General features: G+C 37.7%; 1 protein-coding gene across 1 annotated transcript in view; it reads right to left on the bottom strand.

The window, feature by feature from the left end:
- Cenpp (centromere protein P) overlaps positions 1 to 15,963 on the bottom strand; it is a 227,122-nt gene extending 211,159 nt beyond the window's left edge. The window contains exons 1-4 of the mRNA XM_076837371.1: positions 15,857 to 15,963; positions 10,992 to 11,173; positions 8,717 to 8,805; positions 1,978 to 2,066 (exon numbers count right to left, since the gene is read on the bottom strand). Of these exons, the coding sequence (XP_076693486.1) occupies positions 1,978 to 2,066; positions 8,717 to 8,805; positions 10,992 to 11,173; positions 15,857 to 15,963 (467 nt within the window). The remainder of the gene's footprint in view (positions 1 to 1,977; positions 2,067 to 8,716; positions 8,806 to 10,991; positions 11,174 to 15,856) is intronic.
- Between the last annotated feature and the right edge of the window lie 493 nt (positions 15,964 to 16,456).

The following is a 16,456-nucleotide window of genomic DNA, read 5'->3' as shown; positions in this document are numbered from 1 at the left end:
TTACCCAAACTGAAACACAAAGAGAAAAAGAAATAGAACACAGCATCCAAACACTATGAGACAATATACCAAATATCCTAGCATATATATAATTAAGAGTTGCAGAAGAATAAAGACCTCAAAACTAACATTTGAAGACACATAGTCCAGACTCTTTAAACAAAAACGTTCTAGACAACACAAACTGTGGAAAAGCAAAATTAAGGGAAAGACTTGAAGGCAATCTCCAAACACATAATGCAAATAAGGCAAGTGCTCTACCCCCACTGAGCTACCTTTGCAGCTCTTTTTATTTCAATCAGGGTCTCACTAAGTTGCCCATGCTGGCCTCACACTTATGATCTACCTGCCTTAACAAAATAGCTGGGATTACAGGCCAGGTGCTACCACACCTGGCTCATATTGTTGTTTTATACAAGAAATGCTTAGTGTTTGATGTGAAGGCAGATTGTGATAAAGGATAATCAGGGTAGAGGCAAGAGTTAATGAAATAATGACTAAGAATTTTCCAAAAAATTAAAGATATTGATCTTTTGTCTGAAAACTACAAGTCTATAATGGAAAACTAAAAGTAAATTCATCTTTAAAAATACAGTATTTAAAAACAATTGAGTGATGGGCTGGAATTGTGGCTCAGTGGTAGAGTGCTTGCCTAGCATGGGTAAGGCACTGGACTTGATTCTCAGCACCACATATAAATAAACAAAATAAAGTCCATTGACAAATAAAAAAAATTTTTTTTTCTAAATTGAGTGAAAGGAAGATCTGTAGAGAAAGGAGAATGAGGGAAGGAATGGTGGGGGAACATTAACTAAAATTGAATTCTATGAATGCACAAATTTGTTAAGATGAACCCAACTACTATGTATAGCTACCATGCTCTAATTTAAAAAAATTTAAAAAGTAATTAACACCTGTAATCCCAACAACTGAAGAAACCGAGGCAGGATGATTACAAATTCAAGGCCAGCCTGAGACACCTAGCAAGACTCTGTCTCAAAATATAAAAAGGACTGAGAATTCAGCTCATTGCCACAGCATCCCTAGGCTCAATCCCTTGTACCACAAAAAACAAACAAAAAAGAATACACTATTTGAAGGGAGGGGGCATGCAGGAAAAAAGATGGTGGAATGGGATGGATATTATTACTCTAAGTACATGTATGATGACACACAAAAAAATAAATAATTAAACTGCATAACAGGGTGACAAAGAAGAAACAAACTCCAAAAAGGAGAAGCAACTTATACAATATCACATACAAAGTCTGGACTAAAGTCCAGGTCTTCTGACCTGTGTTCAGCACTTTTTCTAAAATACCAGTCACACTCCACAAAGTGAGATCACAGTTTAGAAGAATTACCCAAAAGTCTGAAGTCAAATATTTATTAAGTAACCACAACATACCCATTACTACAGGGTGACAGATATTCTAGTATTCTTCCTTTTATAATTTGCACAAGAGCAGATGCTACTTTTGAAGCATGGTCTGGAAAAAAGGTCATGTGAGCTCTACATGACACAACACATTCCTGGTTTTCCTTCTACCCATCTCTCTAGGACCTCTTGGTTAGTTAAGGCCCATTCATTTTTCAGTTGTCAACTCAAGCTTCGGGAAATCATTCCACGTTTTCCCTGACAAGTCAAAGTCCTAATGTACTTCAACAGTCTATGCAGCTCTCTTTCTAGCATGCCACATAGACATAATTTCACATTTATTTCTACAATTATTCAGTTAATATAGAACATCTTATGGTTGCAAATTCCATGAAGATCAAGGATTATGTCTATTTTTATTTTAATGCCCAGCATAGTGTACATACAATAAATAGAGATTCATAGAGGTAATAAGTGTTTGAGTATATGCCCTAGTAATGGTGTTATGCTTTTGGAGAAGATACATTTACTAAGAAAAGTATAAGTTTAAAACTGCAGAGTAAAAATAGCTCATAAAATAAGTCCATAAAATAGCTTACCTAGATACAAATTCACTTAATTCTAAATATTCTGTGGGTTCCATTATTATGTTGAGCTCAGTAATGACAGAAGATAAATTCTCCTTAGTCTAAAATTAAAAAAAAAAGAAAATGTATACATCATTTATCCATTTTCTTATTAAGATTAAAATACTTTTAAGTTATGCAAAATGAAGTATCTTCAAATAATAGGAAAGCATAATGAAAAAGTACCGATTATTCATTGAAACAATAAGATCAGATCCCACTCCATACCAAAAACTAAAATGAACTCCAAATGAATTATTTCCTTAAATTCAACATTAAAATCACAAAATACTGGGCTGGGGATGTGGCTCAAGCGGTAGCGCGCTCGCCTGGCATGCGTGCGGCCCGGGTTCGATCCTCAGCACCACATACAAACAAAGATGTTGTGTCTGCTGAAAACTAAAAAATAAAATATTAAAAAAATTCTCTCTTGCTCTCTCTCTCTCTCTCCTCTCTCTTTAAAAAAAAAAAAAAATCACAAAATACTGGGAGGAAATGTGAACATTTAACAAATTACTGAGTCAGGAAAAACTTCCTAAGCAAACAATAGGGAGGAAAAAAAGCAAATAGAATTACATAAAAACCCAGAATCTAAGTAAAAATAAAATAAAAAAGAAGTATTAAACTGAGGAAAACATTCACAATAAATATGACAAAGAGACAAAACTGAAAAGAAAAAGGCATAGGACATGAACTAAAAGTTCAGCAGTGAAAAAAAAAATTAACCTATAGAAAAGTGTTTTACCTCAACAGTAAGATAAATGTAAATTAAAAACAAACATTTTAACGAATCAGCAAAGACTAAAAAATATTATTGCTGGTAAACATACACTCAAAGTTGGCAGTGGGAATATAAATTGGTATAACCCTTCTAGAAATCATTTTGACAATGAATAACCTGAAATATTCATTGTCTCTTAATTTGAATTCTAAGAGTCTATACTATGGTAATAAGAAATGAAAACAGATTTATGAACAAAGATACTCCTACTAATGCTACAAAAAGCCAGAAACAATTCTATACCTAATGATGAAGACTGTTACACAAATTGTTATTTTGATATGCAAACTCAAGTAAATGTTTCCATTTTCTTATTAATTTCCTTTCTTTTCCTGGCATTATTTTGCCCTGATTTTATTTTAGGTTGCTTTGTCCAATAGGACAATGAAAGAACACCATATCATCTTGTACTTTGATGTCTGTGGCTCCTATTTGTTGTTAATGAAAGTAAATCTAGAGTGCGTTTTAGGAAACTCTGACATGTCTCCTTAATATTCTGAGCTGTCAGAGAATAGATATTGATGATATCTAATCTTCATATAGTTTTTCATCTGCTTGAGGGTATAGTGGGAATCGCTGGGAGCAGCTGTCTGTGGCATCGACCATCATACCTAATCAAAACAAATTCCTGAGGCTTTCTCACCACTCATTTAAAAAAAATTAAAAATTATTCAAAGGATCTGCAAAGACATTTTTTCAAAGATGATATACAAGTGGCCTATAAGCATTGAAAGATGCTCAACATCATTAGTGCCATTTGATGTAGTAATTTCACTCTTATATATAAAGCAAAAAAACATGTTCACAAATACATGAGTGTTTATAACAATGTTATTCATAACCAAAAAAATGAAAATAACCATTTCTATCAACTGAAGGAATAGATAAAGTATGGTATATCCACCCAAAGGAATATTATTCAACCCAAAAAGGGTTCTTACATGTGCTACAACATGAATGAATCTTGAAAACATGCTAAATGAAAGAAATCAGACACATGACCATTTATGTGAAATGTCCAAAATATAAAGAAATCCATAGAGGAAAAAACAGATTAGCAACTGCTTAGGGCTGAAAGAATCCAGGGATATTGAAAGATGGTAGTTAAAGAATATGGAGCTTCTTTTCAAACAGACGAAAATTTCCTAAAATTAATTGTAGGAGTGGTTGTACAACTCTGGTGTAATAAACACTACTGAATTGTACACTTTAAAATTATATGATATGAAATCATATCTCAGTAGAGCTGTTACCAAATAAATAAATAAATAAATAAATAAATAAAAGAAAGCAAGGAAGTCAAAAATCTCAGAGGCATGTCTTACTTCAAGTATGCAGGGTGCATGGTAGATTTTGGCCTTTTGCCCGTTAGGACAAGAAAGTCATCCTGTCAACACAAAGTCTGGGATTACTGGCCTTCTATTTATTTTCCTCCTTTGGTAGTTTGCAGACTCTGTTCAACCACTGGAAAGCTAACTTCAAAATATTGTTTTTCCATCATTTTCCTGCCTGGGGTACTACTGCCAACCAGGTTTTCTCCCCAGTTGGTAAACAAGGGCCAGGACCTTATAAACATATAAACTTCAAACCTCCTACGTGAATCTCAGCAGCTTGTTTTTTCTACTGGGTTCTTTTCTACTTGTTTTTCTACCATTTAAGTCCACATTTCTCATTCTTCTCCACAACTTAAGAATTGTGGGTAGAGATCTTAAAGAAAATGGTCTCACAAACTTTTGCAAAATACCCATGCCTCTCAAAAGCACTCTGTATTGAGATTTCAGTGTTTAGGTTCAAATATCATAACAAGAAACAGATTTTCTTTAGAGTCTATGATAATGAGAATATATTCTATTTGCTTAAAAACGTCCCTTTTTAAATCATTTTGTTCATTTTGTTGGGTTTCAGGGAGACAAGTTATGCACACATACATAATTTGCTACTTTTTGTACAAACTCCTAACATTTCACTTATTATGCTACTTGGTCTGTGGGAGGCATGTTAATTCTCATGATCTTCCAACTCCTCATAAAAATTATAGCCCTGATAACACCAGACAGTAAATCTGAGGAACAGAGTTCTATATTCCAACTACCTTTGACAATAATAGCTTTGCCAACAGACAATCTATACTCTGCATAGATTTCCCTATAAAGTAAGGAGGTTGACCCAGAAAATCTATGAGGTTGCTTTTGGTTCTAACATATTCAATTTATATGATTTTAGGTTTTTATGGGAATTGTATATTAATAAGATTTCTATTCTGGAAAAATATTTATAATATTATGAAAAAAGAGTTATTATTTACTCTTTAATGTTCTGAGAGCTAAACATCTCCCTCTAGTGGAACGTTTGATTTTAAAAAATGAGAACACAAGGTTTATTTATTTATTTATTTTGGTCAGTCTTAACAGTAAAAATGTGCTCAATAAATGGCAAAATCATTTTAGAAGGCAAATCAACACTATTATTAGAAATTACACATACATTTTCTTTTCTTTTCTTTTTTTTTTGTTGATAGACCTTTATTTTATTTATTTATTTATATGTGGTGCTGAGAATCAAGCCCAGAGCCTCACACATGCCAGGCAAGTGTGCTACTGCTGACCCAGCCCACTACACGTGCATTTTCTTTGAGCAATTCTACTAGAGATATATTTCTAAAAGGAACAGGAATAGGCCTAGCATACGGTAGCGTTTACCATTAAATAGTAAAAATTTTAACAATTCTTGGTCAGGCACAGTGGTACACACCTATAATCCCAGCTTCTTGGGAGGCTGAAACAGAAGTATTGCAAGTTCAAGGACAGCCTACTCAACTTAGTGAGACTCTGTCCCAAAATAAGGATATAGCTTAGTAGGAGAGCACTGATGGGTTCAATTCCCAGTACCACCAACCAACCAACCAACCAACAAACAAACAAAAAAAAAAAATCATCACCACATTAGCATTCTGAGCAACAAACAAGAAAGCCTTTTGTTCCTTTCCTTTCTAAACAAGGACTCTTGGTGACTCCTACACAACTGATTCCTAAAGCCCTGCTGATTCCACAGCTGTCTGTAACTGCTTCCAACATCTTACCAGTCAAATCTTCAAGAAAAATCATAAAATTAAGAAGGTTCAGAGAGAAATGAGTGCTCTTAATACAGCCAAGGAGAATATGCTTTTTCTAGTAGTAAAAAAAAAATCAAGCAGTCCCAAAACCCCATACTTTAAAATGTGAACAAGAATTCATGTTTCTTTATAGATTCAGCAAATTCTTTCAAATAGTATCAACACTTCCTCTCAGATTTCCCCGGCCCCCCCCCCCCCCGTATCCTTTAAAGAATATAGGTCAGAAACTGCTAGTTGTCCCCAAAATTTATTCTTCTTCCTTGTCCCAACTTTTCATTGTCTTAATGTAACAAAAGTAAGAAATTTAAAGAAATTGAAATTAAACAAGGTACAGTGGTGCACACCTGTAATCCCAACAGCTCAGGAAGCTTAAGACAGGAGTATTGCAACTTCAAGGCTAGCCTCAGCAACTTAAGGAGACCCTCAGCAATTTAACAAAGCCCTGTCTCAAAAAATAAAAAGGGCTGGGGATTTAGCTCAATTGTAGAGTGTCCTTGGGTTCAATCCCCCGTACCAAAAAAACCAAACAACAAACAAAAAATAATAATAAAAAAATAAAAAGTAAACAAAGTTAAGGGCTGGGGATGTGGCTCAAGCGGTAGTGTGCTCGCCTGGCATGCATGCGGCCCGGGTTCGATCCTCAGCACCACAAACAAAGATGTTGTGTCCACCGAAAACTAAAAAATAAATTTTAAAAATTCTCTCTCTCTCTTTAAAAAAAAAAAAAAAAAGTTAAAATATTACAATCTATGTCAACTCTCAGGCCACAGCCCTATTAATGAGAATGCCAACAAATCTTTGGCCACCATCTATCTGGGAATGTACAACCTCATAGAGCAGCTTGTTTACCTCAACTTTACAGAACAGTCTTGATCTTTTCAGTTGGATTTGTGGACACACCGTCCTAGGACAAGACTAATTTTGCCCACAGTCTTATTTCTCTCCAGATAATCCAAGAAGCAACTGTGAAACAAATGAACACCTATATCAGAAAAAGCCTGCAAGACTCCCAAAGCTGCTAGAATGTCCCTGAGTTGTTCTCGTGGAATATATATATTAGAATATAGCAGTTATCAGAGAGGGAACTGGATATCAGGTTTATAACTCCACCAATCTGCTGTAGGTTCTGGGTCTAGCCCATTCATGGATAACAGCATGCAGAAGAACAACTGGTGTATTGCCACTCTAAGGTCAGAATTTCATTAGCCACAAAAAAAGAAGATGCAATTGAGCTGAGTATGGTAGTGCATGCCTATAAGCCTAGCTACTTAGGAGGCTGAGGCAGGAGGATTCCAAGTCCTAGAGCAGCCTGGGGAATTCAGTGATATCCTGCCTCAAAATTAAAAACAAAGCAAAAACCCTAAAAGGGGTAGGGATGTATTTCAGCAGTAGTTCTTTGCCTACCATGTGCAAAGTCCTAGGTTCAAGTCCCAGCACTGGGTGGGGGGGGGAATGCAATTGGTCAGACTATAAAACCATCAACAATGCAAAAACATTCAGGAGTCCCCAGGTCACCTAAAGGAAAAGACTGGGGTCTTAACAAGCAGTACAACCCAATTGATGCCAATCATTTGGGTTCATACTCCATTTCAGCCTTCAACAGATAATCTCTATAGTCATGCAAAACAATGATATCACCTTGGTGACCCTGGAAAGCCCCAAGGCCTGATAATTGGGAACACTGTAGGCCACTGAAGGCCACTCACCATCCATGCATGATATAAGAAAATGCTGAATTATGTGTCACATAATTCAGGGTGATAAGTAGGTGAGTGCAAATGGAAGCTCTGTCATCAAATGAGGAGCCTAGATCCCCATCCTGTCTTCAGCCTGCCCAGGCCAATGATAGAAATTGGATACTCTGACTGCAAAGAGAAGCAAAACTTCCAAGCCCAGATACCTGGACCCTGTCCTTTGACTTAGTAAGGAAATGGTTGTCTGATACCTAAGAAGGCAGGGTCCTAACTCCCTGACTGACTCCCATCATATAAAACAAACAAACACACACACAGTACAACTTGGGGCTCTTCGTGGCTGGGAACACCAACAACAAGAATAAGGAATCCTGGCATCTTACTGTGGGTACATAAAGGTCACTTGTCCCAAGGACTTGACTGTGACAATTACACTATACCCAGTGTATTGATCTGATGAGGTAGGTAGCCTGCCTGCCTTCCTTGTTCTATTCTTCCTCTTTGCACACATTCCCTTGAGCCCAGCTGGTGAAAACAACTGATTGAAATATTTCTACCACCAAAGCAGTGCTGAGCCTCAGACAGTTCTCAAAATCATGCTTGGATCCCGCTTTTCTTAGAGCCAGCCTTAGAAAGTGTCTGAGTCTGTTCTACCTGACCCTGTCCAGAAGACTATGCTACTGTTATTTTTTCATTATTTTCTAAATCTTAGCAAAACATATCTGCTTCCCTGTGTTGGCTTAGCAATCCAGCACAATTTGTGGATCATCCAACTAGGCTACTCCCAAATTCCTGAATCAAAGAAGATGAGAAAAATAGTTTTTTGGTTATTGTTTTTTTTTTTTTTTTTGGCTGTTTCCATATGTTAGATATTGGAGAAATCTGTTACTCAGCAATAGGTAACTGATAATACGTGGCTGGTGTATGACTACTCTTACAACCTCAGGGCTTATACAAGGAGCCCAGAAGCGTTTTGCTACCTACCCTATGATAAAGCACCTGTTGCCTTAGTAACAATTGTACAAATGTGACTCCTCATTGCAGTCACTGCTGGAGGCTGGGGTGTGTGAATTGCTTCTGTTATAAAGAAATAACTCTGTTATCACAATAGGCTCCTTAATTTACCTGAATTTCTAGAATTTGAAATTCAAGTTGAAATGTAACCATGTGGCAATTTCCTGATAATCTGTGTCTCTGTAGAGCTTTCTTTATACCTGTAAATTAGAAAAACAAATATTTTATTTGACAAAAACAATTTTCATCACATACCTATCACATATATGTGATTATCTATGATACATATGAGTAGATGTATGAAAGTATATGTTGATAATTGCATTAAAAAATCTGAACAATGTTCACCAAACTGATTATCCTTACAAAACAGGATCAATGACAATTTATACACTGTAGTTCTCAATTATACCAAAGGTTAAGTAAAAGACAGAAACATAGTGGTATAGCCCTAGATAAGTTTCAATCATATTTTTCATTTTTTTTTAACATTACCTAGTTCCTGTCTAAATGGATTCAGCTTAACATGACTGCAGCTTCAGCCTCCTGAGTAGCTGGGAATATAGGTGTGCACCATTGCACGTGGCAAGGCCACAGCTTTCTTAAAACCTTGCCTAGGGACTGGGGTTGTGGCTCAGTGGTAGAGTGCTTCCCTAAAAAAAATTATTTTTTAAAAAAAAAAACAACTCGTGGGCTGGGGATGTGGATCAAGCGGTGGCACGCTCACCTGGCATGCGTATGGCCCAAGTTCGATCCTCAGCACCACATACAAACAAAGATGTTGTATCTGCCCAAAACTAAAAAAATAAATATTAAAATTCTCTCTCTCTCAAAAACAAACAAACAAACAAAAAACAAAAAAACTCATGCTTTAGAATTTATGTCAAGACTTTATACTGGTGAAAGTTTTACATGTGACCTGTCCTCATCCTCCATTTTTTTTTTTTTTTGGTGGGGGAGGTACTGGAGAGAATTCAGGGGCACTCGAACACTGAGCCACATTCCCAGCCCTATTCTGTATTTTATTTAGAGATAGGATCTCACTGCGTTGCTTAGCACCTCACTTTTGCTGAGGCTGGCTTTGAACTCAGGAGGCTCCTGCCTCAGCCTCCCGAGTAGCTGGGATTACAGGCATGCATCATTACACCTGACTGTCCTCATCCTCTATATTTCCTGTATTCCATCTTGCTGGGAGCCATCAGCCAAGTAGGTATGACAATCTCCTTGCCAGCTTACTCCCATGCTGTCTAGTGGAAGGACTTCTGAAAGGTGACCTTGCTCAAGGACCAGGGCAGGATCCGAGTTTAGGGTGTTCCCCCTTTAGAATAGGGCAGTTTAGCATAATAGGAGATTAGGGTGTTCCCCCTTTAGAATAGGGCAGTTTAGCATAATAGGATATTAGGGTGTTCCCCCTTTAGAATAGGGCGTATCCTGCTGCTGAGTTCCTCTTGAGTTCTTAGGGTCAGACAGTATATTTTGGGAGACAGAAGCCCATGTGGAGTGGATTTGGGCAAAGTAGTGGATTTGGTCAGAGTGTGGATTTGGGCAGAGTAGTGGATTTGGGCAGAAGTGGATTTGGGCAGAGAACGTGGATTCCCCCAGAACGTGTTTGTAGACGGCCGGTGTGAGTTCGGGAATAAAGAATTGCTGTTTGAATCTACAAGCTGTGTGGAGACTCGTGATTTGTGCCCAGCCAGAGACTGCGGCACCATCTCTTCTTTTCAAGTAATTCAGTATCTAAATTACATCACTCCATTTCTATATGTAGTTCAGAAACTCCCTGCAGTGAGCTGCCCAAGATTCTCTTCCCTGTCCTAAAAGTTGTTTCAGTGGAAAAGTCAGGAAGCACTTTCAAAAATGATTTCTGCTTTGGGATATGTTATTCTTGTCCAACTAAAGTTCTTGACTTCCAGTTGCAAGGCTGAATTAGCTTCCTCTTAGCTGTTAGTACACTATAGATCTTCAGCAATAAAACTCTGTCATTAGGAACAGATACCTTCTTTCTGGCAAAAGGTTCAGGTGCTGAACATTTATTTGGCCATAGGCAATGACAGCAGCAAACCATTATAGATCAGCCAGGTTTCACATCAGTAATGAATTATTATGTTCATATATTAATAGTGCTGTTCTAACAATCCCTAATCACATATCACTATTACTTAACTATTAAGGTTATTTAATGATAAAGACTGTATTCCATTATTTAATATTTACCTTAGACAACTTTTAAATAGTATTGGGCACAATGGAATGTTCAAAAGACTATAAACCGATTTATCATAACTAGATTTTCAAATAGTGAATCTGTAGAATTTTTCAACATTATGATAACCAATCATAATATGGTAAGCTTCAAAACCACTTCTAGACTAAAAATAGTGCTCACCTTTTTCTGTCATCTCAGTCGTTGTTAGGTCCTCTGTCTGCTTGGCATAATTTCTTATATTGAAGCCAGTAAGTGTACTTAGAAATGAAAGCTCTGATTTTAAATGTCCAAGCTGACTTTTTAGATCTTTTGAAGATTCACATTTCTTAGTATCTGATTGGTATGTTTCTTGAAATGATTTTCTAAAAAGTAAATATCAGAAAGTCATTACAACTACTAACAATTGGTTCATTTAATACCCCAATTTTCTTTAAACCATTCCCATTTTGTTTCTCTTAATCACTTCCCATTAAAACTAAAGCATTATCAAAACTAATATGGCCATTAATACTGTAATCTCTAGTTTCAACAAAAAACAAAAACAACCAAATTATACTAGGATATTTGTACATAGTAGAAACACCTTAAAATAAACTAAAACAGAAGTACTTTGCAAAATTGAAAAGTCAGTTCTCATCTGGGAATTTCCAACCTAAAAAACTAATACCCAAGACATCTCATAAAAACAAAATTAAATAGCTATTTTAAAAAAAAAAAAGCAAATATCACAAAACATTTTATACTAAGAGATATCTCAGGAAATCTAAGAATACAGAGGGGAGTAAAGACTCCAAAGAAGAAATGTCATTATCTCTTCAAATAATACTATAACCAGACATTCTGAGAACATGTAACTTTAATTTTCCTTGAAAAATAGAATGAGTTAATAATTGCATTAGATTATACTTCTTTTCATCCTTTTTTCCCCCCTAAACACTCAGCTATATTCTACACTATAGACTTCTGCCATTCCAAAACATCTCTTTTTTGGATTCTGGGGCCTGATTATCCTGACATTCATTTATATCTTGGATCTTCTGCTATCTCTGCTTTTTGTTACCAACATTAAAGGAAAACCCTAATACTCTTACCTCTAGTTTCTTAAATATTATATATTCTTCTCATTCCAGAGAAACACTCAATGATTAACCTCAGCTCCTCTCTGCCAGCAACTCCTAAAATACACCTTTGCCATAGATCTTTTCTTCCTGCAATGTAGACCTACTTACTTATTCCACATTTTCCCCCCTTGAATAAGCTTTTCTTCCAAATTCCCCCTGATGCATAAGGCTCCATATTTTAGAAGTTTATGTTTCATTGGCCTTATCATCCTTTCTGCTCCCTCTCCAACCTCTTCTTCCTTTACTATTTCTAATTCCACTACATTAATCAATGCTTTTATGGCCTTCTACCATGTCTATAGGAAACAATCTAACTTTATTCACACTGAGAATCAAAGACTTGTATAAGGTCTATAAAAAAAGTTTTATATTGTTTTACTGCTAATTTTAAATATCAATAAGTACATTTTGTAACATCTGAAAGATTACCACATATTCTTCCACATTTTCTATCAGGATTGATGACCAAAAAAAAATTACTTTGAATATAAAAAAACCAATGGAAAAAAAACAGAGGCAATCTTCAAACATAAATGATGAGTTTCTGCTAAGTGAACACCAACTGTCACAGAACGTTCAAGAGAGCAAAGCAATCACATTAAAGGATAGATAGACAGAATTCAAAAAAGAACTTGCAGTTGGCAATGGGAAAGAGGGATAACAGTTAATTATTTAATGGGTATAGAGTTACAGACTGGAATGATGAAAAAGTTCTGAAGACTGACAGTGGTAATGTTGCACAACAATATGAACATGTTTAATGCTACTGACCAATATGCTTAAAATGATTAAAATAGTAAATTGTATGACATGTGTATTTGTATATATATTTCTTATCATATACACAAAAGAGGAGCTATATATTCTCATTGATAGAAACTAGTTATATAAGCAAAGTATCATTGGTTTGTTTCAACTAATAATATTAGTTTGAATTATGTTCTTTTTTTGGAGGGTCACAGGGATTGAACTCAGGACACTCAACCACTGAGCCATATCCCCATCCCTATTTTGTATTTTATTTAGAGACAGGGTCTCACTTAGTTGCTTAGCACCTCACTTTTGCTGAGGCTGGCTCTGAACAGAGGATCCTCCTGCCTCAGCCTCCTTAGCCACTGGAATTACATCCATGTGCCACCACTCCCAGCTGAATTATTTTTAGCTTGAATTTTATTGGCTCTGTAGTTTTATTATTTGCAAATTTCTTATTAGCATAAAATGCTTTTGTCAACACTAGAGGTTCACAAGAAACCCTCTTTTAAACCAAATCTATACTTGATTTGAGCTTAAAAGTCAATGATCTACTAATTAGTGTTAGCTATTATTAGGAATTGAGTACTGTTCTAAATAAATATGTTAATTCAGTCCTCACAACAAGGTGAAAACTTGGGTACCATTTTAACAAGGAAGCGGTTCCAATCAAGATCATTCAGCCATTAACAGCCAGAATTTGAAGGCAGGCAATTTGGCTCCAGAATGTGGATATATGGATATAAATGAATAATTTATTTATTTTATTTGTTCTTTTTAGTTATACATGACAATAGAATGTATTTTGGCAAATTTATACATAGAGTGTTAACATTCTATTTAGGATCCCACTCTTGTGGTTGTACATGATTTACCCTAGTCATGTATTCAAAAACAAGGCTAGAAAAGTTATGTCCAATTAATTCTACTGTCTTTCCTATTCCCTTCCCCCTCCCATTCCTTCATTTCCCCTTTTTTTTTTGTTTGAGAGAGAGAGAAATTTTTAATATTTATTTTTTTAGATTTTGGTGGACACATCTTTATTTTATTTGTTTGTGGTGCTGAGGATCGAACCCAGCGCCTCGCGCATGCCAGGCGAGCACGCTACCACTTGAGCCACATCCCCAGCCCCTCATTTCCCTTTTTTTCTAATCCAATGGATATCTATTATTCCCCACCCCAATTTCCCTTGTTTTGGGGTTAGCATCCACAAATCAGTGAGAACATTTGGTCTTTGGTTTGGGGGGATTGGCTTATTTTCACTTAGTATAATATTCTCCAGTTTCATCCATTTACCAGCAAATGCCATTATTTCATTCTTCTTTATGTTTGAGTAATATTCCATTGTGTATATTATACCATATTTTCTTTATCCATTCATCTGCTTTAGGACAGACAGGTTATTTCCATAGCTTGGCTTTTGTGAGTTGAGCTGCTATAAACATTGATGTGGCTGCATCACCGCAGTATGCTATAACTGAATAATTTAACTCCAACTTTTGTACCACCAACCCATCCAACCATTTAAAATCACTTAAAAAGTAGCTTTCACACAGGTCCCAATCTTCCATCTCCACCATAGTGAGAAAAAAATTTCCCATTAAACCTAAATACTTTGGACTGACATTTAATGTCTTCTAGAGTCTGGAACTCTTGTGACTTTTCCAGTGTGATCAATGAGGAGTCCCACATAACAAATAATCTACTATGGTATTCTGGACTAATAATGACATCTTGTGGTCAGTGGAGAAATCATCCTCCCCATAATATGATACAGTGTTTCTCAAACTTTAAAAAGTGTTTGCTTATTGGGGAGTTAAGAGGAGGATGTCTCATTAAAATGTAGGTTATGATTTAGTAGGTAGTTCTCAAACTCCCAGGTGATACTAATGCTTCCAATCTATGGTTTACACCTGGAGTAGCAAGGACATTTCATTTACTCTTGTGAGAAGCATATACATACCCTGTTCACCTGTTTCCTTCATTTTTGTTTGTTTTTTGGTACCAGGGATTAGGGGCACTCGACCACTGAGCCACATCCCTAGCCCTATTTTGTAGAGACAGGGACTCACTAAATTGCTTAGCACCTCACTTTTGCTGAGGCTAGCTTTGAACTCGCAATCCTGCCTCAGCCTTCCAAGCCGCTGGGATTACAGGCTTGCGCCACTGCACCCGGCTTCTTTCTCCCTTTTACCAGTAACAGCTTTCTCTACTTTTATGACTGCATAGAACATCGTGCAAACTTCCCCCAGTTCCAAGAATGGAACTGAGGACCTCATTGCATGCTAAGCAAGCATTCTACCAATAAGCTACATCCCCAGCCCAAACATTTTCTTTAGACCCCCTCATCCTCCTTCACATTTTCTAGCACTTTTGTCCATTTAGATCAGGGGGAGGGGGGAAACCCCCCTCTCTGCACCTATACCAAATTAGTCTTGTTTTTAAAAACGAAGATAGTTTGATTTCAAGTAATGAGATGATACATAACTGATAATTGTTAGAGATCTTTTCTCTTCTTCAATCAAGAAGACTCCTAGACTTTGGAGATAGTATTTTAGGGTCCAATTCAGTTCTAACACCTCCTTTGTCTAGGGCCTTTGGCAAGCTAGTTCTGATTCTCAGGTTCTCTAACTTTAAAACTGAGTTAAGGATAGCATCTATGTCAGAGGGCTGTCAGATTCTCCCTACTGTCGATATTAGCTACTTTTCCTTGTATCAGCTTTTCCCCTAAACCATGCTTCAAAGAAAATTTTATGTCATTTTCATAATAATAAAAAAAAGGTATCCCCGTGGCTAGGTGACCTATACAAACAAATGTCCCGAAAACAAATTGAGTAAATCCCACTTTGAAACTGCTGCCTGCCGAAGGCAAGATTTTCTAGTTAAAAGAAATAAACAAGACTTGGGACCTTGCAAGAAACGACTTTCTCACCACTATCAGTGGATGCGCTGAAAGGCGCGTATCACAGAGAGAACCCCGTAAGCGGTACCCCAGACGAGGCCACCGTCATTACAAAAATCGGCGACGGTTCCAGTCTACGTTTGGGGGTGTCCCAAGCTACAACCCGCAGGTCAGGGCCTCGGGGAACCGCGGCCCGGAGCGCTCTGTGTGGTCCTCTGCCTCGCCTTGAGGCAGTGCCCGGGAGTCCCAGGGAGACGACAGGAGCCACGTACCGGTCTCTGACCGTCCCTTCCCAGGGCGCCGGCAGCTCGCTGCACGCTCGCTGCAGCGCCGCAATCTCCGCCTCCAAGGCGCGCACCTCAGCGCGCTGGGCGTCCATGGCGCACCGAACTGCCGAGCCGGGTCTCGGCCGCCTCGCCCCGAGCTTCAAGCGGCGCGCGCTACCGGCACGCACCACTGCGGAGCTCGCGGGGTAGGGGAGGCGGCAGGGTGACGCGTAACCGCGCGGGCCGGAGAGTCCACCCCCGCGCTCAGACGAGACTCCAGGTCTTGAGGACCCTCCCCACCTTCCCACGGCTGTCTTTAAACAGTCCCGACCTCTTGCGAGTTGGTTCCTTCCAATCCGCCAAGCGTCCGGCTGCCCACCCCCGCCAGCAGCCTTGGAACAACCCGGACGTCTAGGTTACTGGAGAGGCGGTTCCGGGACCTGGTGAAAGGGGGCGCTCGTTCATTTTCTTCCGCTCCCTCACTCCGGCCTGCTCAGTGCGGGAGTCACTGATCAAGTAGGCTCTTTAGGGAATTTTGCAACGGGCTTTTTTTTTTTTTTTTTTTTTTGCGGAAGTTGAGGGGAGGGTGGTGGATGCATCACAGCC

The sequence above is a fragment of the Callospermophilus lateralis genome, chromosome 17 (assembly GCF_048772815.1).
Source record: "Callospermophilus lateralis isolate mCalLat2 chromosome 17, mCalLat2.hap1, whole genome shotgun sequence".
Taxonomy (NCBI): Eukaryota; Metazoa; Chordata; class Mammalia; order Rodentia; family Sciuridae; genus Callospermophilus; species Callospermophilus lateralis.
Note: the sequence above shows the minus strand (reverse complement) of the source record. Positions and strands in the feature narration are given on the sequence as shown.